The 24,942-nt window shown below is 39.7% G+C and overlaps 2 protein-coding genes and 1 pseudogene across 3 annotated transcripts; 1 reads left to right on the top strand and 2 right to left on the bottom strand.

Moving 5' to 3' along the window:
* Window positions 1-2,912: 2,912 nt before the first annotated feature.
* LOC116192567 (24-methylenesterol C-methyltransferase 2-like) lies at window positions 2,913-4,436 on the bottom strand. The gene is made up of 2 exons (XM_031521149.1): window positions 3,852-4,436; window positions 2,913-3,771 (listed from the first exon to the last, which is right to left on the bottom strand). The coding sequence occupies exons 1-2, from the start codon at window positions 4,329-4,331 to the stop codon at window positions 3,145-3,147; spliced, it is 1,107 nt and encodes a 368-aa protein (XP_031377009.1). The 5' UTR covers window positions 4,332-4,436; the 3' UTR covers window positions 2,913-3,144.
* A 3,840-nt stretch (window positions 4,437-8,276) lies between these two features.
* Window positions 8,277-9,752, bottom strand: LOC116196022 (annotated as a pseudogene).
* Window positions 9,753-20,356: 10,604 nt separating this feature from the next.
* Window positions 20,357-24,909, top strand: LOC116202106 (phospholipase D delta-like). Of its 2 annotated transcripts, XM_031533625.1 has the most exons (10): window positions 20,357-21,508; window positions 21,774-21,890; window positions 22,360-22,554; window positions 22,811-23,092; window positions 23,184-23,252; window positions 23,341-23,488; window positions 23,621-23,769; window positions 23,873-24,049; window positions 24,203-24,403; window positions 24,488-24,909. In XM_031533625.1, exons 1-10 carry the CDS (start codon window positions 20,576-20,578, stop codon window positions 24,779-24,781), a joined length of 2,565 nt encoding a protein of 854 aa, XP_031389485.1. In that variant the 5' UTR covers window positions 20,357-20,575; the 3' UTR covers window positions 24,782-24,909. The 2 variants fall into 2 exon arrangements, with proteins under 2 accessions (XP_031389485.1, XP_031389486.1); XM_031533626.1 differs by lacking the exon at window positions 22,360-22,554.
* Window positions 24,910-24,942: the final 33 nt, after the last annotated feature.

Genomic DNA, 24,942 nt, shown 5'->3' with positions numbered 1-24,942 from the left:
GGCCATAGGCCAGCATTTCCAATTCAAGCGATTGATATGGACTGCAATGAAATGAAACCCAATGAAGCGTAAAAAGCCCAATTGCTTCTCCATCGTCTAATCTAACTTGAATAAAAACGCAACGCAGTCACATTTCTGAAATAAGGAAGGGAACAACAATCCAATATGGGTGGATTGATCCATCTCTCGCACGCTTATGTGAAAAAGATCGACAATCTATCCCCGAACAACAATCCAAATCTAGATAGGTACAGAATTACGGTAACTAGTACAATTGACAATTCTATGATAAAAAAAACAATTCTATCTGTTAGTATATATAAAATATGTTAATATGTCCCACTTGAATTTTGTTCAGTAGATCACTGGAGTCCAGTACCGAGCCGAGCTAAAGCCGAGAGGTCGAAGTATATATAGTATGAAGAAAGAATGCAGGAACGGGCAAGGAAATCTTGGAGTGCAGTTTCCTGAAGTTACTCCACCAGACACTTTGTTCCATGAAGAAAACATTCTCTTATTCGGCCATGCAAAGAGAGAAACCAAAGACGGAAATTTTGCCAAAAGCTAGCAATGCGTTTGTTTTCGGAGTTAAAGTCACGAATTTGTGATTGTGATTGTGATTGTAGAAGAAGACAAAAATATATGGGCCCACCAGTTTGACTTTTGAAATATAAAATGAATGGAAGATATAGATAATTAATTATAATGGGATTGTATTTTAATAATATATGGGGCCCACCAATTTGACTTTTGAAATGTGTGTTTTGAGTTAAAGTTAAAGTTAAAATCTTAAATCATGACTTTGAAAACAAACGGAGCTAGAAGTCCCGAAGTCCAACTCCACCACGACCCAAAAGCTAGCTAGGATTCAGCTTTCTCGTGCAAAGAAGATCCGGAAACAAGGAGGAAAGCTTATTAATATCCGCAGCGTCCCGTCTCGTGTAAACGTGAAAATTCAATCACACCCAAATTTTCCTATTTAGATCATTTAATCTGATTGTCATGGAAAGCCGGGATCGATCGCTTTAAGTAATAGAAGTGTGAATGGAAGTTCCAAAGTTAGTTGGGGTCTGGTGGCCCCAAAATATGAACTCTCACGCTGAAAAAATCAACAACTCCAGGCTGAAAAAATCAAATGGAAAGATGACAACACAGACGGAAATCTTCGTATAGACCCTTCTAACATGACTCCATATCATGCTAACATGATTTTCTCTACCGTTGAATGCACGTGGATCCTACGATCTACTACATATCTAATGATGGGGAGACTTCGTGTTACGATGACACAGAATTATGTTAAAATTTCCCAAATAAGTAACCAAAAGCTTAGTGGATATTCCTTTTAGTTTTTTTTTTAATGAAAATGTCTTATAATAATCTTTCCGCAGCTAAAAGGAGGCTCGGAGCCAAGGAATACAGTAGGCAAATGTCTTATAATTCGTCTGTTCTGTCTATGGCCAAAAGCAACGATCCCCACAATACAAGAAGAAGAGTCAAGGGAGTCGGTGCTCTCTGGGTCTGGCCACTTTGCAAAAAGTTGCTTATTTCCTGCCCTTCTCATCCTCTTTATATATATATATATATATATATATATATATATATATATATATATATATTATTTATTTATTTATTTATTTAACTTAGAAGGATAATTGATCATCACATCTCTGTCTCTCGCCATAGAAGGCTTGAAGGGAGATTGGAGATGTTAATTGGGCCAATATATTTACAAGCACTTGTTCCCTTAGCAATATTGTGAGCTAAAAAATTCAAGTCTGTGTGAATATAGAGTAAGTTCCAGGAATCAAAAGATGCTAGTAGACTAAAACGATGGCACATCGACTTCCCAAGACCTCCCGTGTTTTTGGGGGTACATAGAGAGTCCCATGATTTCAAATGAATTTTGGGTCTCCCTAAAGATGAGGTGCCCCACCAGAAATTGGAGAACAAGGAATCGAGCTTATTAGAGATGGTCTTGGGAAGGAGGAAGGTAGACATCAAATATGTAGGGAGAGCTGATACCACACTTCGGATAAGGACACTCCTACCAGCTTGGGATAAAAGTTTGGACTTCCAGGAAGTGAGTTTGCTGGTGACGCGATCAATGATAGGAGTATGATTTGGTGCGAGCCTTTAGGATATGAAGAGGAAGGCCGAGATATTTGGAATTTACAGCCCCGTTTTTCGGATTGAGCAGGGAGCAAAAGTGATTCCTTAGCTAGTTCGGGGTGTTTTTTAAGAAAAACATCAAGGATTTAAACCTATTCATGGACTGGCCCGACTAAGAGAGGTATTCCTCAAGCACGTGTGAAAGTTCCATAAGATTCCTATCATTTGCTTTGGCAAAAAGAAAGAGGTCGTCTGCTATGCCTTGTTTGGTTTCTGAGTATAATTTTAAAATCATAATTTTAATTTAATTCTAAGTACAACAAAACAAAATAATTCATATAAAGTCAAAGAGTTGACCTCATTTATATCACTTTTTTTCACAACAAAACAATGTAATTCATACAAAGTCAAAAGGTGAATCTCATTTATACCACTCTTTTTTAAAATTAAAACCTGATTTTAAAATTCTACTATGAAACCAAACGGAGCGTAAGTGAGTGAAAATTGGACTACCTGGGCGACTTTGATGCCTTGAGTACGGTTTTGGGATTCAACCCTCTCTAGATTTCTCATCTTTCTTTTTCCTTTTTCCTTTTAAAAGTATGTTTATGGACCTAATATAAGACTTAAAAATATGAAATGAAGAGGCAAAAAAAATCCCCGTTAGCAATGGTTGAATTCATGATTTATTAAATTCGAGTAAGCAATTTATGTCACTGTATTAAAACCCCTTAGATCTCTTGAATTAAGACTCTTTGACCATATCATCACGATCCTTATTAGCGATATCTCTACCATACTTCCGATAAGTTCTTCTTTCGATCATACTATAGATTTAAGTTCGTGAATTGACGCTAAAATTGACGCTATGGAACTTACAAAAGACAGATTATGGAATTGAAAGCAAGTAATAAAATTACAAAAAAAGTAAGGCAAGTAAAATGACAAGATCAGCGGATAAGTTGAGGCAAAACTCGGAGCTTGGTTTGAGCTGGAGTCTGATCTACCGATGTTGCCTCTAATCCAAACTTATTAGTTGGACGAAGGATCTTGTGCTACCACTGGCAAGTTGGGTTTCCGGCATAGGATCATGTGCATCGGGGTGAAGATCCCGGTCTCGCCTCCTCGGGTCAGGTAACCGGCTGTCTTGAACAGCATCTCGTGAACGTCCACAGTGCCCTTGGGGGCGATCCCCAGGGCTGCGAGGATCGTCACGAGGATGTGGTTCCTCCAGTAAGCGACCCGCCCCATCTTTAGCCGGGTCCACCATGGGCCAGCCGGGGGCTGGGCCAGGTCCCTCTCCTCGACTACCTCAAAGCCCACTTTTTGCGCGGTCGCCGCGATGTTGGACTGCCCACGGAGTCCAGGGAGGGCATCACCCCGCTCGATGCCCTGGATGACCTCAACATGGGCCGGGTCCTCGGGCCGGTACTTGTCAGTGGTGACCCACTCGTACGAGACATAGAAGGCCCCGGGCTTCAGGACCCGGAAGATCTCGGAGTAGACGTCCTGCAGCCGCGGGGCATGGCACGTAGCCTCGATCGAGTAGGCGCCATCGAAGCTCTCGGCGGGGAACGGCATCTCGAGGAAGTTGCCACATACAACCTCGCACTGCCCGTCCAGCCCGGCCTTCTTGTTGTGCGCCTCGGCCCGATTCACCTGGTGCCGGCCGAAACGAAAAGTTCAGAATCATGAATCGATTAATCTAAAAGGAAGCGGCAAATGGCGATGTGCCTTACCTGATACTCGTTGATAGTGATGCCGACGATTTTGGCACCGGAGTGGGAGGCGATGGCGCGCATGGGGCCGCCGACGCCGCAGCCCACGTCGAGGACGCGATGGCCGGGCTTGGCCAGGATGAGGTCAGCGGCCATTTCCTCGTGGAGACGGGTGGCGTCGCGGTGGGACTTGCCGGGGACGGAGGGGGAGAAGTGGAAGGACTGGCCCCACCCCCACTCGTAGATGTCGGTGACGAGGTTGTAGAAGGTGTCGACGAAGTCGGGGACGCGGTCCTTGGTCTCAATCTCACTGGGGCGGCGGAAGAAGGACCAGTACTGGCGGTACTTGTCCTGCACCTTATCGGCGGTGATCGAGCCGCCGGAGAGGTCCGTCGCCCGCTTCCCCTTCTGCTCCGCCGGGCCGAGCACGCACACGAACCAGTAGAGGCCGCCCAGCAGCAGAGCGCCCGTGAAAAAGATAGCAACAGACTCCATTGCCATTGGAAGAAGCAAACAGAGCGAAGAGAGAGAGAGAGGGGAAAGGAGTTGTCTGAGAGGAAGGAGGGAAGGGATGGGGACGTTCTGCGGTAATTGACGGGGTTTTGCATTTGTTAACGTTTCTTTTACGGTCAAGAGGGTCGAGAGAGATTGTTAGGGAGCAAATGGGTCCATGAGAGCCCAGCAAAAGAATCCACGTGTGCCACGCAGCAGCGTCGGGACAGTGAGAGAGAGAGAGCGATTTTTGGACATTCGCGCGTGCGAGTGCGGGAAAGAACACGTGGGGATGCCCAAAAACGCTTAACGTACGTGGTAAAAAGTAAAAACTTAATTAAGAGTGAATCTCTTAAATAAATAAGGAACACGTTGGGAAATTTCCATCTTATCTCAATTTTAATATTCGGTCACTAAATTTAAGTTACAATTTCTAGGAGCTGTCCAGCTAGCTTAGTTTTTTTTTTTTGGGAAATCCCAGCTCATCGATCAAAAAAATTTCGCATGACTACAAACTAGTCCATTTTGTCGTACTAGCTAATAATAGTATAACTAGTTCCGCATGGGCTGCAGATTTCTTTTTCAGTTATTTTCTTGAAAATTTTATTGACAAAAACTTCACAATAATGCTTGATCGTATCCACAGTTGATTTATATATATTGTATTATAAATTAAAGAACTCATTATTCACTATTTTTTTGGTCCATCTTCATACATCTCTATATCATTTTTATAATAATTATTTATATTTTTAAAAATGAATTATCTTATAAAAATAATAATAATTTTCAACTTTTAATTTTAGTATAAATAATAATATTTAACTATTTTTCAATAAATTTATTATAATAATAATTTCTATTCAATTAACATGCATCACATTTTTAAATTAAAAATTACTATAAACTTATCACATATGTTAAGTTTTGTAAATGGAATATAAATTTGTATATTAGAAACATTGTTTATAAAATCCTTATCTTTATATTTTATTTTTATTTTTATCAGTTAATAGCATTATGCTATAAATTTGTTCTTTTATAGGATCGTGATGATTTTAGAAATTCTATATATCACCAAATTTTTTCGTAGTGTTTATATTATTTGGTGTTTTATATAGTTCATTTTTAACGCGCATATATATATATATCCTTTCTTATAACAATTATTCTGATTTTTAAAACACATATTTGCTCTTTAAAACGATAAAATATGTTGAAAGTTAATTTAAAGTTCCATTTGATAATCAATTAATAAAATTAGACTAATTTTGAATGGTTCGAGAAATATTTTTTAACTAATGGTCTCAATGCATTATATATTTATCTAATCGATCAATGTATAATATGCATCTTTCTATAGATATTGAAACAAAATTGTTTATGTACTTTTTAAATACAAATTTTGATGACATTCTTATTTCAAATATATAATTTTTATTTTTTATATTACAATAAATTCACATATTACAATAATTTAACCCTTCTAGTAAAATATGCTCGAAGTTAATTTGAAGTTTCATTCTATAATTTAATAAATTTAGACTAATTTTTAAATGGTTCTACAAATATTTTCCCACTAATGGTCTCAATGCATTATATATTTATCTAATAATTGTATAATATACATATTTTATAGATATTCACATAAAACTTGTTACGTGTTTTCTAAATACAACACTCGATGACAATATTTATTTTTTATATTACCATAATTATATATATTACAATAATTTTGTCCTTATAATAATAGAAATTAGTTGAATATCTAATTAAATAATTATTAGTATACTTAATTGTCACTTAATTTTTTAATTCAATTTTCATAACGGGGCTTAATTTGATTAAATCAATTCTCTTAATTTTTAATATGTTATTTAAATAATTTTGTCTATTAATGAGATAGCACTTATTACAATAAGATACAATTTTACTTATATATATAGATATGGATATGGATAGAAGTTTCATTTAATATATTTATTTATGTTCATATATCTTTCTTATTAATGTGGGAAAAAGGAAGGTCGATCAACTAGAAATGCCCAATATTATCGAAACGGAACAGATATAAGTCATAGGAACAGAGGTCTTTATTGCAAGACTGCAGAGAGAGAGAGACAGAGAGAGAGTCTACTTTAATAATCTATAAATAGATGTCTGTCACTAACCAAGATGAATTCGTAGCCACCAAGTAGAACAAAGACAAAAAAACAAGAGCTTTGAACTTTATAGAATAATGCATTCAACTACGGTTGGAAGTTACATATGGGATATGAATAACTCACAGCCATCTAATATTGTGTTCAAAATTATGCACCCTATTCAAGCATTGGACTACTTCTCGTGCTCGAGCATCAGTTCTCTCATTTCACAGGTACCGTCCACAACGGCTCACAAGGATTTTTTCAATACCAATATGATAGATGAGCAGTCGTTGGCTCATTATACACCTATCTACTCTCTTTTTTATACGAATATATTCAATCTTATTCGAGACCTACTGCAATAGCCCGAAAGTTGTACGCGTAATCTAGGATCATATAGTTGTCCATACCTTTTTCATATTCTTAATCAAAAGAAATGATCCAACGAATATAGATTAAGGAGTCCCGTTGTCTTGACGGTACCACATTAATCTTTGTCCATCTTCCTCTACTTTTCGGTGGTTTTTAACTTTTCCATTCCGGTTCTCTTTCTAACCACTCGCAGAAGAAAAGTAAGAGAAGGCGAAGCTTTTGGTCGAAAATTCCAAGACCATAATTGGATTTGGTGATGAAATTTTTTGAAAAAGCGACCTCCGGTAAATGGGCCCCGTGAGAGTGTAGCGCGGGCCGTGTCCCTCTTGGGCCTGGCTATATATACAGGCAGGGAACTCCAAAGTTCCCCGGGGTGCGACAACTAGCACCCGTGTATATGAGTTCGATCCTCACTAACAAAGATTATTGTTCGATTTATATTCTCTTATCTATCGCTTTCTAAATTCATAGGCTTATTACATTAAAATTCAAAAGGAATCGTTTTTTGGTCTTCCCCTCAGTTGGATCATTCGAGAGAGGAAATAAAAAGTGTGAAAAGAACTTGGCAGCGTGGGGAATGACTTTTCCCATGCGATCAGGCCAGAGTGTAGTCACCCCATTAGATATCTATTCTCGACAGCCCAAAAGGACGTGAGGTTGTAGTCCGAAATGATTTTTAGCAGTCGCTCGACCCACACATAAAGCGGGATTATTATTCGAGATAAAAATTAGTATTTTATTTACAATTTTTATGATTTAATTAATATACTAGATTAATAAATGCCAACTATGTAATAAATAAAAGTACTAAATTAATATCATGGATATTTGAAGAGTGGACCATATGGAGCCAAGGGTTTAAAAACTGAAGTGGCGATGCCTTCCTCTCATTTTTCCAATTATATATATATATATATATATATATATATTTATTTATTTATTTAGTTATTTTGAAACAAATACAAAAATCTCCTTGTGGTTTGAATTTGAAATAAATTGAACCATATGATTTTTCAAGAGACAAATAACATGTTCACTTCATGAGGCATAATGAACCTTATCGTTAATTTTTTCATCACTTTTAGTCCCCAAACTTTTCTTTTTGACATTATTAGCTCCAAACTTTCAAATTTTTTTCAATTTGATCCTAAAATTTGAGGGGGGAGGGGGGAAACAAGAGGAAGGGGCCGAGGTTGTCGGTCGACGACCCTGATCCCACCACTGAGATCTGCACCCGCAGAAGATGCCGGTGACCATGGAGGTGGGGTCGATGCCGTAGATTGATGGCCCCACTCCCGAATCGATTGGGATCTCAAACTCGAGACCCCGATCAATTCAGAGACAAAGGCCATCAATTGGAGACTCAGACCCCACCCTTGAGGTTCCCGGCATCCTCTGTGGGTGTCGGCAACCTTGGTGATCTATTCCATATGTTGAGTAAGATTGTTCTGCCAAGGATACTTTTAGATTTGATTCCGAGAATTGACACTAAATTGACATTGTGGAACTTAGAAGGGACAGATTATGGAATTTAAGGCAAGTACAATTGCAAGATCAACGGATAAGTCAAGGCAAAACTCGGACCTTGACTGAGCTGGAGTTATGCCATATTGCAACTAATCCAAACTTATTTAGCCGGATGAAGGATCTTGTGCTTCCACTGGCAAGTCCGGTTTCCGGCAGAGGATCATGTACATTGGGGTGAAGATCCCGGTCTCACCTCCTCGGGTCATGTAACCGACTGTCCTGAGCAGCATCTTGTGCACGTCCACGGTGCCTTGGGGACAATCCCCAGGGCTGCGAGGATCGTCACGACGATGTGGTTCCTCCAGTGAGTGACCCGGCCCATCTTTAGCTGGGTCCACCACGGTCCAGCCGGAGGCTGGGCCAGGTCCCTCTCCTCGACCACCTCAAAGCCCACTTTTTGTGCGGTCGCTGCAATGTTGAACTGCCCACGGAGTCCAGGTATGGCATCACCCTGCTCAATGCCCTGGATGACCTGAACATGGGCCGGGTCCTCGGGTCGGTACTTGTCAGTGGTGACCCACTCGTACGAGACATAGAGGGCCCCGGGCTTCAGGACCCGGAAGATCTCGGAGTAGACGTCTTGCAGCCGCGAGGCATGGCACGTAGCCTCGATCGAGTAGGCCCCGTCGAAGCTCTCGGCCGGGAACGGCATCTCGAGGAAGTTGCCGCATACCACCTCACACTGCCCGTCCAGCCCGGCCTTCTTGTTGTGCGCCTTGGCCCGATCCACCTGGTGCCGGCCAAAACGAAAAGTTCAGAATCATGAATCGATTAATCTAAAAGCGGCAAATGGCAATGTGCCTTACCTGATGCTCGTTGATGTTTATGCCGACGACTTTGGCACCGGAGTAGGAGGCGATGGCGCGCATGGGGCCACCGACGCCGCAGCCCACGTCGAGGACGCGATGGCCGGGCTTGGCCAGGATGAGGTCGGCGGCCATTTCCTCGTGGAGGCGGGTGGCGTCGCAGTGGGACTTGCCGGGGACCGAGGGGGCGAAGTGGAAAGACTGGCCCCATTCCCACTCGTAGATGTCGGTTACGAGATTGTAGAAGGTGTCAACGAAGTGGGGGACCTGGTCCTTGTTCTCAATCTCACTGGGGCGGCGGAAAAAGGACCAGTACTCGCAGTACTTGTCCTGCACCTTCTCGGGGGTGATCGAGCCGCCGGAGAGGTCCGTTGCCCGCTTTCCCTTCGGCTCCGCCGAGCCCAGCGCGCACACGAACCAGTAGAGGCCGGCCAGCAGTAGAGCGCCCGTCAAGAAGATAGCAACAGACTCCATTGCCATTGGAAGAAGCAAACAGAGCGCAGAGAGACAGAGCGGGGAAAAGACTGGTCTGCGAAGAAGAAGGTAATGGATGGGGGAGTTTGGGGGTAATTGACACTGACGGGGCTGGTTACCAATGGGACACGTGGGGGAAATTTCCATATTATCTCAATTTGTCACTGAACTTTTTTTCCCGTGTGTACCTTGGTATTCAAAACTTAATGGGGTCTGATTAATTCAATCGAGAGATCGAGCATTAAAGGTTATTTTCTCTCTCAACAAATGCGCTTCCTGAGATTCGAACTATTAATAATTTAATAGCATGGGCGGTGGATTTCTTTTTCAGTCATTTTCTTGAAAATTTTACTGACAAAAAATTCATAATAATGCTTGATCGTATCTACATTTGATTTATATATAACGTATTATAAATTAAATGAGTCATTATTCACTAATTTTTTTTGTCCATACTCATATATCTCTATATCATTTTTATTGTAATTATTTATATTTTTAAACATAAATTACTTATAAAAATAATAATAATTTTTAACTTTTGATTTTAGTATAAAAATAATCTTTAATTATTTTTCAATAAAACTTATTATAATAATAATTTCTATTTAATTAATATGCTCACATTTTTAAATTAACAATTACTATATTAAGTTTTGTAAATGGAATATAAATTATATATTTGAAACATTGTTTATAAAATCCTTATCTTTATATTTTATTTTTATTTTTATCAGTTAATAGCATTATGTTATAAATTTGTTCTTTTATAGGATCGTGATGATTTTTAGAAATTTTATATACCACCAAATTTTTTCTTAGTGTTTATATCATTTGGTGTTATATATATATATGTTCATTTTTAATGCATATATATATATATATCCTTTCTTATAACAATTATTCTGATTTTTGAAACATATATTTGCTCTTTAACACAATAAAATATGTTGAAAGTTAATTTGCAGTTTCATTTGATAATCAATTGATAAAATTAGACTAATTTTGAATGGTTCGAGAAATATTTTTTAACTAATGGTTTCAATGCATTATATATTTATCTAATCGATCAATATATGATATGCATATTTCTATAGATATTCAAACAAAATTGTTTATGTACTTTTTAAATACAAATTTTGATGACATTCTTATTCAAATATATAATTTTTATTTTTTATATCACAATAAATTCACGTATTACAATAATTTTACCCTTCTAATAAAATATGCTCGAATTTAATTTGAAGTTTCATTCTATAATTTAATAAAATTAGACTGACTTTCAATGGTTCTACAGATGTTTTCTCACTAATGATATCAATGCATTATATATTTATCTAATAATTGTATAATATACATATTTTTATAGATATTCACATAAAACTTGTTACGTATTTTCTAAATATAGAACTTGATGACAATATTTATTTATTTTTATTTTTTATATTACCATAATTTTATATATTACAATAATTTCGCTCTAATATTAATAGAAATGAGGTGAATATCTAATTAAATAATTATTAGTATACTTAATTGTCACTTAATTTTTTAATTGGATTTTCATAATGGGACTTAATTTGATTAAATCAATTCTCTTAATTTTTAATATGTTATTTAAATAATTTTTTATATTAATGAGATAGCATTTATTACAATAAGATACAATTTTACTTATATATATAGATATGGATATGGATAGAAGTTTCATTTAATATATTTATTTATGTTCATATATCTCATATATTAATGTGGGAAAAAGGAAGGTCGATCGACTAGAAATGCCCAATATTATCGAAACGGAACAGATATACGTCATAAGAACATAGGTCTTCATTGCAAGACTGCAAAGAGACATAGTCTACTTTAATAATCTATAAATAGATGTTTGTCACTAACCAAGACAAATTCGTGACCACATTGTTGAATAAAATCCAACAATTAGACCTTTAAGTATCAATCCACACTCTTCGAAATCTCGGTCTTATCTACGATTAAATGAAGTAATCTATTGAATAATAAACCTAATTAAATTTATAATCTAATTTCTCAACATAAACATGCCGCGTATGTGTGGGAAGTCCATTATAGGACGATACTGTGCAATATATATAAGGCTCCAATGCTGCAGTAGAAATGCCCCGCATCGCCCCTTTTGCCTGCAAAGTTCATGATCTTCTCCCCGTTTGACGAGCTCCCACAGGCAGATATCGTGCTCGAGGAGCTTGCTGACAGCTCGAATAAAGGTGGGGTGAGGCAACCTTGCGGCGCAAGCTTAATTCTGAAGACGATCAATATGTCGGGCTCTTTGGATTCTGCCTTAGAAGTGAAGGAAGCAGAGGAGGTTGAGATCACAAAAGCTACCGTTGAAGGGTTGAAGGATGAAGGTATCGACGAGAGCGCTCTGGTTCTCATTGTAAGTTATATATCGGCCCACCTTTTTTTATATTAGACACCTATCCACCTTTTTTTATACGAATAGATTCAATCTTATTCGAGATCTACTGCAACAGCCCCTAAAGTTGTACGCGGATCATATAGCTGTCCTTACCTTTTTCATATTCTTAATCAAAAGAAATGATCCAACGATTATAGATTAAGGAGTCACGTTGTCTTGACAGTTCCGCTTTAATATTTGTCCATCTTCCTCTACTATTTGGCGATTGTCCACTTTTTTTTTTTTTATGGTTCTCTTACGAACCACTCACAGAAGAAAGTAAGGAGAAGGCGAAGCTTTTGATCGAAAATTTCAAGACCATAATTGGATTCGGTGATGAAATTTTATGGAAAAGCGACCTCTGGTAAGTGGGCCCCAGTGAGAGTACAGCGCGCACTGTGTCCCTCTTGGGCCTGGCTATAGATACAGGAGTAGAACTCTAAAGTTACACGGGGTGCGACGACCAGCACCCGTGTATATGAGTTCGATTTTTACTAATAAAGATTCTTGTTCGATTTATGTTCTCTTGTGTATTACTTTCTAAATTCATAAGCCTATCATATTAAAATCAAAATGGAATCGTCTTTTTTGGACTTTCCCCTTAGTAGGATCATTTGAGTCTGAGAGAGAAGAAAAAAGAAAGTGTGTGTGAGAGAGAGAAAAAAAGTGTGAAAAGAACATGGCAGCATGGGGAATGGCTTGTCCCATGCGTTCAGGCCAAAGCGTAGTCACGCCGTTAGGTATCTATTCTCGACAGCCCAAAAGGACGTGAGCTTGTAGGAGGTCTGAAATGATTTTTAGTAGCCGCCCACCCACGCATAAAGCGGGATTATTATTCGTGACAAAAATTAGTTTTTTTTTTGACAATTTTCATGATTACACTGGGTTAATAAATGTCAATTACATAATAAATAAAAGTACTTAATTAATATCATAGATATTTGAAGAGCTGGGCCATAAGGAGCTGAGGTTTAAAAATTGGAGTATCGGTGCCTCCCTCTCCTTTTTGCGAGCGCGCGCACATATATATATATATATAGAGAGAGAGAGAAATATTTGTTTATTTTTATTTTTCCCTACGAGGAAGGATTGGATGGGTCGATGAAACCTAGTTGGACTCGTCACGCTTGCTCCGGTACAAGTGGGCCCACCAAGTTAGGCCCATCCCAAGGCCCAAAAAAATGTACTGTCCAAATATGGTCCTATGTTCTCCTCCGACCAAACACGAGTTCAACTTTCCAGTCCTTCGGATCCTAATATGCACCGTCCTTTATCATGTCAAACTTCCCCGTATTGATATTTTGCGTTCCTTTCAATATTAAAAATAAAAAATAAAGGGGTACGAAATGAGAAATCAATGCATAATTTTTTTGGTTTCGAGTTGGTATTATCTTATCTCTTAAACCATTCACACTAATAGTTTATTTACGGGAAAATGACACTAGTAGTCCTATAAGTTTGTCAATTTTTGACATCGAGTCCTAAATGTTTCACTTTGGAAAAACAAATCCTAAAAGGTTTGGAAAAGTATCAACATTGGTCCTAAATCTAACTGACTGTTACCGTCTACCTACGTAGACCTAACTCCGTGAAGTTGGTCGTTACTGTGATGACGTGGCACGTTCCTATTGGACCGATTTGGTTCGGGTCCGGATGTCGGGTCCCATCCAGAATCGGGTCGGGTTCGGATCCATATGTCTCATTCTTCACCCGACTCCCTCCCCATGCCCGAAACCCTAGCGCGGCTCCTCTCCTCCACGCAACCCAGCGCCGCCCCTATAAACTGCCGATCACGGGCACCGTAGCACCTCGAGCAGCCCCGCCTGAGCCTGATCAATTCCGTCAGGTTCGATCTCGTCTTCTCCATGTCGGATCTAGGTTTATATTTGCAGGACTTTGGTCTTTCAGCAAGGCGCAGTCTGCGCTCGACCCTTCCCATTTCCATACAGGAACACCCGCCCCCATTTCCCGAGCAGCTCAACCAGCGTGTCGAGCGCCTCAAGGATTGCGAGTGATCGTCTCTATCAGTTTGTAGGGTTTGCACTTGTTTGCTTTCTTATTTGTTGTGTATTGAGTTCCTTACTTATGAAATTTCTCTATCTGAATCAATCTGTGTTCCTTATTACATCAAAACAATCCGCATTGATTTCATTTCATTCCCGCTTCGGGGGGATTTTCGATATCTCTACAAGGACTCTGTGCAAAGCCTGAGGCTATGAGAAGAACGGAGAATGATCGGAGCCATTGAGACGGAAAACCTTTTCTGGTAGATTCGTCTCGATCATGTACTCTGGAAACGACACAAGGATCGCGCACTAGAGAAGGCCGGAGAGGGGGGGTTGGGGGGCTAAAAAGAGTTAAAATTTGAATTGAAATCATCAATATCCTCCCACCGGCCAAATTGCTGCAAGATTCCCATTTCTCAGTCAAGAAAAAGTTTCCTTTTTTTACCCATTTCGGCTGGAACTCACATCATGTTCATGTTTTCATTTGAATGAAAGCAGCTTCCATGGCTTCCGATTGTTTCAATCTTCTTTTTCTCACCTAAATCTCATTTCCGGATATGGCATCCTCTATGGTATCAATGCATACGCCGATAGGCTTCCCTGATGCCATTGCCTATGCTAGTTTTAGTCCGACTTCCCGGTGTCGGTGCAAGATGAATGCTGTGTTTGTTGCAGCCAATCTTATGTGAAGTTCTGCTTCATCCTCGGGTTGAAAGGATGGAAGTCGGGTCGGGCTGAAACGGTATTAATGGAAGCAAGTCGGGTCGGATTAGACCAAGGTGGGTTGAAAATCGCGAATTTCAAATCGGTCCAATAGGAACGTGCCACGTCATCACAGTACCGACCAACTTGACGGCGTTAAGTCCACGTAGGCGGACGGTAACGGTTAGTTAAATTTAGGTCTAACGCTGACACTTTTCCAAACCTTTTATGATTTGTTTTTCCGAAGTGAAACATATAGGATTCGATGTCAAAAATTAACAAACTTATAGGACCACTAATGTAATTTTCCAGTTTATTTACTCAAAAAATACATCGCTTAAAAGTACTTACATTTGGCTCCCGGTTGCTGTTTTTCAGATTGCATCTCCCATGCCACGCAGCTCTTGAGCTTGTAAATTTGCGGCTTCTCATTGTAATGATATTCTTTTTATGCAGGCCATTGACCGCCTTAAAGATTGCCACACATTCACGTGTGAGAATTATTTATGGATAATGGTCTATTGTTTAATTTTTAATAATTGTGGTTATTAAATTAGAGTCTTATATTAAGAAAATAAATAAATCGTAGAGACCCAAGCGGTCCAATCAAATCAAATGTGCATCGATCACAGATCATTAATGATACGTCCATTTTTTGAATAATAATTCAACTCTACCCAATTCAATTATATTCTTTTTCAAATTTAACAATATAATAATAATAATTTTATATTTTTCTTCCATTTAATAATACTTTTTTTTCGGTGTGTACCCTGGTATCCAGAAACCCAATGGGATCTGGCTAATCTAGTCCGGAGATCAAGCATTAAAAGTTATTCTCCCTCCCAACAAGTGCGCTTCCTGATATTCGAACTTGTATTCTCTTTCTTATGGGGGTGAGCTGCTTACCATTCAGCCAACACTTTTATTGATCCATTTAATAATATTTTATCACTCATACTTTTCCGAATCATTTTTAAAATTAATTATTTAATAATAAATTTTTAATATACTTTCATATATATATATATATATTTGTTCTCATATATTAATATATTTATCAATATTTACAATTATTGTACAAAATCAAATTGAGTTAATCATTTATCAAACTCGAAAATCAAAATGCAATCTAAGGTACCCATCGATGAAATTTGAATAAACAATGGTACTATACATATCCGGCAAAAAAGATACCATTGTACTCAACGACACCATTATGTGCGTCATTCCTCGACCAACAAGAAACTTCCTCTAAGATCTGAATGTTCATATTTTCCGGAATAGATAGCATGCTAATTTTGAACGACATTGGTACAATGTGCACTACAATTTTAATATGCATTCACATTACATTAACATTGGATCCAACGACAACATGAGGTAAGTGAATTCTTAAATATCTATGTTTTCTTTTTACTAGTCGTTTTGATATTTAAATATTGGAATATATGTTTTTTTCCTTAAAAAATGTAGGAATATGCGATGGATTAGAAGTTGGATTATAATGTATTAGTGAAAAATTTCGTGCGCTTCGCAATGGAATCGATTTTATTTATTTTATAAAGTACCTATTTTTTCAATAATCACTAAAAATAATTAGGCCATGATATATAATATAGGACTAAAAAATTTGAGTCAAAAAACAATAGTTAGCAAATATTAAGTTTAATATACCAGTTGGCAAAAAAACCTTAATCAAATTAGTAATTTTATTTTTCAAGGAAATGCTTCAAATTAGATAAAAAGATCTTAAATCTTTTCTGTCCCGATAATAACTCAAAATATATTTTAAATGATATTTGTAAATAAGATTTCTCTCTTATATCTTGAATTAACACTCCGATCGTATGCATAGTAACAATTCTTATTAGTGATCTATTCCATATTTTGGGTAGATTGTTCTGCCAAGGATACTTTTAGATTTGATCTCGAGAATTGACACTAAATTGACATTGTGGAACTTAGAAGGGGCAGATTATGGAATTTAAGGCAAGTAAAATTGCAAGATCAACGGATAAGTCAAGGCAAAACTCGGAGCTTGACTGAGCTGGAGTTATGCCATATTGCAATTAATCCAAACTTATTTAGCTGGATGAAGGATCTTGCGCTACCATTGGCAAGTCCAGTTTTCGGCAGAGGATCATGTACATTGGGGTGAAGATCTCGGTCTCACCTCCTTGGGTCAGGTAACTGGCTGTCCTTAACAGCATCTTGTGCACGTCCACGATGCCCTTGGGGATGATCCCTAGGGCTACGACCATCGTCACAAGGATGTGGTTCCTCCAGTAAACGACTTGGCCCATCTTTAGCCGGGTGGACAACATGCCAGTCGGGGACTAGGCTAGGTCCCTCTCCTCGACCACCTCAAAGCCCGCTTTTTGTGCGGTTGCCGTGATGTTGGACTGCCCAAGGAGTCCAGGGAGGGTGTCAGCCCGCTCGATGCCCTGAATGACCTCAACATGGGCCGGGTCCTCGAGCCGGTACTTGTCAGTGGTGACCCACTCGTACGAAACGTAGAAGCCCTAGGGCTTCAGGACCCAGAAGATCTCGGAGTAGACGTCCTCCAGCAGTGGGACATGGCACGTACCCTCGACCGAGTAGGCTCCGTTGAAGCTCTTGGCAGGGAAAGGCATCGAGCCCCTTTCAGCCCAAAAGATGTCGATATTCCCCGAGTAGGCCCATCAAGTATCACAAACGCTCCCCACTTCGAGGTCCTCGTTGAACCTCTTCCAGCCATGGGAGGCTCGCTGAGCCTCTTCTTCCCACTCCCACTCGTTGATAAATCCTGCGCCTCTATCGAGTGGGATGAGACTGGACGATTGCAGACGAATAGACTTGGTCTGATTTAATGGACCCAACCCAAGCCTAAATAATGATCGAACATGCCTAGAATAGCTCAGGCACAATCTCCATAAATACCAATCCTACACTCAGGTACTAATTAAGTTCACTATTCATATATTGTGAATTTAATCCTCTCTCTAGTAAGACTCTAACTTGAGCATCGGAGGGGATTTTTCGAGAAACCTTCCCGAGTCCTCACTGACCTCGGTTTCCTTGGTCCAGGACATTCAGAACAATGACAGTCAAACACGTGAAATTAGCGAGTCTACGAGAAGTAGAAGACAATAATAGAAGGAGATCGAGTATCCATTGAGTGAGATTCGTCCCGGTGGGGGAATATTCTGAGTCTGGTATTTTTCTCTACATCAGGGTTTCTGAATTTCGCCTGACTAATTTATCGAGGCTCGTTATTTCCTGCGGCATATGGAACATGTAATCACACTAATGGAGTTTCTGTGGTCCCAAGTGTTCTCGAACCAACAATCAATGGATACATGAACTCATCCTTAACCACTAGACTAAATCCATTGGAGTTTATATACCTATATATATATATATAAAGTTAAATACATGTATATTAAAATAATGAAGTAATTGTAAATATATATATATATAATTAATTCACATTTATAAAATATATTTAAATGATAAATCATAAATAATTTTTAAAATTTCGTACGTTGTAGCAATTCATTTTAATATATATCTATATCATTTTTTTGCTAGAAATATATATTTATATAATTTAATATTGTAATTATTTACATTTTAAAATATCAATTTTCTCATGATAATTATTTAATTATGGTCATTATATAAAGGAAGGAATACACTGAGAAATAAAGAAATAAAAAAATAGTTGGGGTGGTCCAATCAAATCAAATCAAATGCAGATCCAATTGCAAATTAACATGCTCAACAATGAACGTTTGGTATGATACCGTTGTGCATCCATAAGTAACTTCCGCCCTTTTAAGGAAGATCTAAATAATATATTATCGAATAAATAACGTGCTTTCGGACACCAAATCATATAATATGCATACAATTTTCATTTCACATTGCATTAACATCAGATCAAAAGACAAACGCGACGTGAGGTGCTGCACATCTATGGTTTTCTTATTAAAGGTTTTAGTATTTTAATATTGGGATATACTCTTTTTTTTTCGCTTGAAAATGTTATAGGAATATACCATGGATTTGAAGTTTAATTGGGGTGTTTGATGCTGAGGTTGGACGACTCAGGAAGAGCTCCTGCATCTGATTAGTTGGAGCGGACTTTTGTTGGATTTCCTATGTCATTAAATCAAAATTTTTGTGAAATGTGAGGCGTTACAAAGAATTGATCCAAATGCCACTACGAGAGCATCTTTGATTTCCTTAAAAAAAAATCGTCTGATCCTCTGCAAACTATTTGATGAATTTTTAATGACGGAAATACATATGAGGAAGAATATATATATATATATATATATATATTTTTTTTTTTGTTTATTGCGCTATATAACCTAACATTGACATATATTTTTAGATCTATCGCAACGTTGATTTTTCGCTTGAGATTTTCCAACGTTGCTATTTTTGTTTTACCAACTATCTCATAGGAATAAATGATGATATCAAATTAGTAATGTTGGGATACTTCAAGTAATAAATCGACATTGAGATAAATTTAAGAATATTTATCAACGTTAAGTTATATAGTGTAATATATATATTAATCTCGCCACATAAAAGCTTTTTTGGAATCTGGCGACATATAGGTGATAAGGGACAATTTGTTATCATGTAAAAATGCTTAATGTGCATGGAAAAGTAACAAGTCTTTGTCTCACAAGACAGCTATATCAATAGGGGGGGGGGAGGGATGTCAACCAGACCTCTCTCGGCAACTTACCTAATTCCTAATGAGATCTAACATCGAAAATTTATTCAGTCCTGGAGTGAAATCGGTCCAATTAAACATAGTCGACTAGAAATATAACATAATCAACTGGCTTTACTTCACTTCGTTTTGCAATTGACTGTGTTTAACTTGACTAGTTCCGGTCCGAAACCGAATAAGCTCCCTCTAACACATAAGCTTAAGAAAGAAACATAATCAGCAGAGCAGTCTTCCTATTTGTGGTAGAAAAGAGTCAAACTTGGCCAGCCTTCCCATTTATGGTAAAAAAAAATTCATGCGGAAGCCACTCACTTCATTTCTTATCCCTTCAGCCGCCAAAAATTATCATAGTATTGAGGGAGCGTTGCTCAGTCAAGTGGCCGTATATCATCTAATAAAATTTCATCTACGTGATCCCATAAATTTTCACTCACTTTTATTTTAATTAATTAATTGTTACTCGAGTGAATGAATAACACACATTGAATATTTAATTCAACATTTGACTTGACTGATGAGCTCCATCTTCCTAGTCCTGAGGTATATATGATCTTCATCAGATTAAAAAGACCCAACGAGGAACATTCGAGTTCATCGGACCGGGGACAAAAAATGGCAGGTGATGTTCGTAGATTTCTTTCTGGTCGTGTTATGTAACGGTCTCACGGAGGAGAATCCGCTGAAACTCATAGTTTGGTAGCCTCACTGATGAAAAAGCTGTTCAGCTTTTCTTCATATCCCAACGACCATCAAACTCAAAACTTCAACCGTGTTCTAACGTAAGAGTCAAAGCAACTTTTTATTTATTTATTTACTGTAAGCTCATTAATGGCTGGAAATCATGCATCTACTCTTCCTTCACTTCTTCCCCTTCTCTCTCTCTCTCTCTCTCTCTCTGTCTCTCTTTCTCTGCCAGTTCACAAAACACCAAACCTCGGAGTTCTCAAATCTCTTCAGTAACCGTTTCTCATTCTGAGCTCAGACTTTCCCAGAGGCACACAGATTTGTGCACAGAGAGAGAGAGAGAGAGCCCTTTTCCGACCAATGGCGGGAGACCATTCGCCGCCCGACTCCGCAGCCTCCACGGTGTTCCTCCACGGCGACCTCCAGCTGAAGATCGCGGAGGCCAGGCGCCTCCCAAATATGGACCTCGTCTCCGAGCGCCTCCGCCGCTGCTTTACTGCTTTCGGCTCCTGCCGCAAGCCCTTCTCCGGCTCCGGCGGACGGCGGCCCCACCTCGGCAAGATCATCACCAGCGACCCCTATGTGGCCGTCTGCCTGGCAGGGGCCACGGTCGCTCGCACCCGCGTCATCCCGAACTCCCAGGACCCCATCTGGAACGAGCGGTTCCAGGTCCCGCTGGCCCATCCAGCTGCCCACATCGAGTTCCACGTGAAGGACGACGACATGTTCGGGGCGGAAATGATCGGCGTCGCGACAGTCCCCTCGAGCCCGGCTCTTGTATCCGGGGAGCCCGTCGAGGGGTGGTTCCCGATAATTGGCGCCAATGGTAAGCCCCCGAAGCCCGACTGCGCTCTCCGCCTCGAGATGAGATTCACTCCCTGCCAGGACAGTGCCCTGTACACGAGGGGCATTCGGGCAGATCCCGAAAACTTCGGGATCAAGAACTGCTACTTCCCGATGAGGCGGGGTGGGTCGGTGACCCTGTACCAGGATGCCCACGTGGCGGATTCACATTCGCCGAGTATCGAGCTCGGGAATGGGAAGCTGTTCAAACACGAGAACTGCTGGGAAGATATCTGCCACGCTATCCTGGAGGCTCATCATTTGATCTATATCGTAGGCTGGTCGGTCTATCATAAGGTGAAGCTGGTGAGGGAGCCCACAAGGGAAGTCCCCAGTGGAGGGAACTTGAACCTCGGGGAGCTTTTGAAGTATAAGTCTCAGGAAGGAGTGAGAGTTCTGCTCTTGGTTTGGGATGACAAGACCTCCCACAGCAAGTTCTTCATCAATACGGTAAATCGATCTCGGCTTCTGACTGGTGATACTTCGCCGATATTCGTTTTTAGCAGTCAATTCTAGAGACTCTTCTTGGTATAATAGTGTAGGATTATTCCCTTATCATCTCAGATTACAGTTCTAAGTTCTTTGTCGTGATAACCTGTTGGGTATTGATTGATTGATTGGGAGCATGTCCGACTTAATTTTCTGTTACATTCATTTACTGAATAATCACTTACTATAATCTGGGCCTGCTGGGGTTTTCCTATTCCCTCTGCAGGCGGGAGTGATGCAGACACATGACGAGGAAACTCGGAAGTTCTTTAAGCACTCGTCTGTTACTTGCGTGCTGTCCCCCCGCTATGCCAGCAGTAAGCTTAGCATTTTCAAGCAACAGGCATGCCTAATTATACCATGGTCCAGTCTTCTCTTGCTTTTTCTATGTCAATGCTGTTCGTTTCAAACTTCCTGAAGAATGTTCCTGACATTTTATTTGCCTTTAGATGTTCGTGGCAATGAAATCGCTCTCTTGATGACAGCCTTTATGAGCATAATCTATTGAATACCACAGTTGTGGACTCCTCACCTGAAGTTTCATTAAGCGTCACGAAGAATTTCTTGCACCCTAATAGCAGAGGAACGTATATAAGATAACTGAAATTATGAATGACAACGTAAAATGCAGATCAATAAATACTTCATATTAGGCCTGCTCTGCTAGATGAAGCTTAACTGGGGGGTGGGGGGTGGGAGAGACATTGTTTTCTTTCTCCGGATTATGTGAGATCAATAGTGGAGAAGGCACGTCTCATGTTCGCTCGATTCGTGTCTTTAAACTATCTTCTGGTTTTCGTTGTACATTTCAGGTTGTCGGGACTTTATTTACTCATCACCAGAAATGTGTGATTGTGGACACACAAGCACGTGGAAACAACAGGAACATTACTGCTTTTATAGGAGGCCTGGACCTCTGTGATGGCCGTTATGACACTCCTGAACACCGCCTCTTTCGGGATCTTGACACCATTTACGAAAACGATTACCATAATCCCACTTTTTCTGTGAGTGTCTGTTGTCGGCCCTAAGGATAATCTGTTGGGTTTGGAAAAACCTATTAATTTCAGAACTGAGGACAATACTTAGCATTATAGAAACCAGCTGACTGCTTCATGTCGTGGGAAACGACTCGATCTTATGATAATTGCTCTATCTTAGGTGTTAAGTGCATGAAGCTGTACTAAGGCTTCAGCTGCAGAGAATCTAATATTGACTTAGTAATGTAAGATTTGATCTTCACGCTTTTGTCCCTTCATATAGGCTGGGACTAAAGGGCCGAGGCAACCATGGCATGACTTGCACTGCAAGATCGAGGGTCCTGCTGCTTACGATGTGCTAAAGAACTTTGAGCAGCGATGGAGAAGGGCAACAGCATGGTCAGAGTTCAGAGAACGTTTCAAGAAGGTTACTCGGTGGCACGACGACGCTTTAATAAAGATAGAAAGGATCTCATGGATACTGAGCCCTTCTCCTTCTACCACAGTAGACGATCCCAGTTTATGGGTTTCCAAGGAGGATGATCCCGAAAATTGGCATGTTCAGGTAATTGCTTGAAATCTCACAGGGTCCAAAACAATTGAATTTGATCTTCTTTAGCCTGCTCCAGTAACCAGAATATCTCCGACACCAACAGATATTCCGGTCGATTGATTCCGGTTCACTGCAAGGCTTCCCCAAAGATGTTTTTGCTGCAGAATCTCAGGTCAAACTTCTTACCAAATATTCAGACTGATATTTGGCATCCTCAGAATGAGTGTGTTGAGTCCTATTTCATTTTTACCATCTTGCAGAACCTTGTCTGTGCGAAGAATCTGGTAATAGATAAGAGTATTCAGACAGCTTACATTCAAGCAATCAGGTCTGCACAAAATTTCATTTATATCGAGAATCAGTATTTTCTCGGGTCTTCATATGCTTGGCCCTCTTATAAGATCGCAGGTTCGACCCGGTATCGACAATTATTCAATTCTATCCACTGGAACTTGCTTTTCTTCTTCGAGTTAGCTCGCCCTGATCAGTAATTTCCGTTGTAAAAACATCTTTCTTTGGATCCCTTGTGTGTTTGTTTAGGTGCTGACAATCTGATCCCAATGGAACTTGCGCTAAAGACTGCGAGCAAAATTAGAGCAAACGAAAGATTTGCGGTCTACATCGTGATCCCTATGTGGCCTGAGGGAGTCCCTTCCTCTGCTTCCGTCCAAGAAATTCTCTATTGGCAGGTAACTCGGTGAAATACCTGCGTTGCGCTTTTCTTTTAACATTTAAATTAAATCGAACACTTGAGAGCTGGTATTTGCAACTTTCTCGACATTGATTTCGCAGGGACAGACAATGCAGATGATGTACGAAATCATAGCAGAGGCATTAAGCTCCTCAAATAATCACGAGAATTCTCATCCCTGTGACTATCTAAACTTTTATTGCCTAGGGAATCGCGAACAACTGCCCAACGAGATGTTAAATCACAAAACTGATCAGACATCAAATGGCAACACTACGGTAAGCAAAAGCAATGCAATGGTTATGTTGATTTCATCTACAGCTATCGTAAATTCCTCCAAAATACGATTTGGCTTGCAATAGTTATATGTTGTTCATTACGTTAAGCAAAAGCCTCGCAATAGCTATGTTGTTCACTTTTCTTTTGGTCAGGTTTTGGCTTCTCAAAAGTTTCAAAGATTTATGATATACGTCCATGCCAAGGGAATGATAGTGGATGATGAGTACGTGATAATAGGATCGGCGAATATTAACCAACGTTCAATGGCCGGTTCGAGAGACACCGAGATTGCAATGGGAGCCTATCAGCCCCAACATATACAGAGCGGAGAAAAAAAACGGCCACACGGCCAGGTTTCTATCAACAATAGTATTAACAGTAACGAGAACTAGATCACGATAAAGAAAAATAATGCGATTCAAGTCGATTATTTGCAGATATACGGGTACAGGATGTCATTGTGGGCAGAGCACTTGGGCATACTAGAAGACTGCTTCAAGGAACCCGAAGATCTGTCCTGCGTGAGGAGTGTGAACAAGATTGCACAAGATAACTGGAAGAAGTTCACTGCCGAGGAATTCACAAGATTACAGGGCCATCTCCTCAAGTATCCCATTGAGGTCGATGCAGACGGTAAGGTAAGCCCCTTACCTGGACACGAGACCTTCCCCGACGTCGGCGGGAAGGTGCTCGGTTCTCGCACGACACTTCCCGATGCTTTGACGACATAAGAGACTTCGGGGGTGTTTATACCCTGTTGTTTTGTTCCTTTATACATTCTCAGAATTGTACATTATTTGCACATTACTGCCCTCAAATGAACAATCAAATATTACTCGACTTCTGTCGATTTTCTTCATGTCGGTCCGGGACCCTCTTTCCGTTCGGCCAA

The sequence above is a fragment of the Punica granatum genome, chromosome 1 (assembly GCF_007655135.1).
Source record: "Punica granatum isolate Tunisia-2019 chromosome 1, ASM765513v2, whole genome shotgun sequence".
NCBI lineage: Eukaryota > Viridiplantae > Streptophyta > Magnoliopsida > Myrtales > Lythraceae > Punica > Punica granatum.
The sequence above is the reverse complement of the archived record's forward strand: the minus strand, read 5'-3'. Positions and strand labels throughout refer to the sequence as shown.

What these genes read in the sequence shown, in the direction of transcription:
- LOC116192567 (XM_031521149.1), bottom strand. Translation starts at nt 4,331, where the DNA reads ATGGCAATGGAGTCTGTTGCTATCTTTTTCACGGGCGCTCTGCTGCTG. An exon ending in TCACTATCAACGAGTATCAG is followed by an intron (nt 3,772 to 3,851) that starts GTAAGGCACATC and finishes GGCCGGCACCAG; the next exon opens with GTGAATCGGGCCGAGGCGCA.
- LOC116202106 (XM_031533625.1), top strand. Translation starts at nt 20,576, where the DNA reads ATGGCGGGAGACCATTCGCCGCCCGACTCCGCAGCCTCCACGGTGTTC. An exon ending in CCGAAAATTGGCATGTTCAG is followed by an intron (nt 23,093 to 23,183) that starts GTAATTGCTTGA and finishes CGACACCAACAG; the next exon opens with ATATTCCGGTCGATTGATTC. An exon ending in TTTTTGCTGCAGAATCTCAG is followed by an intron (nt 23,253 to 23,340) that starts GTCAAACTTCTT and finishes ACCATCTTGCAG; the next exon opens with AACCTTGTCTGTGCGAAGAA.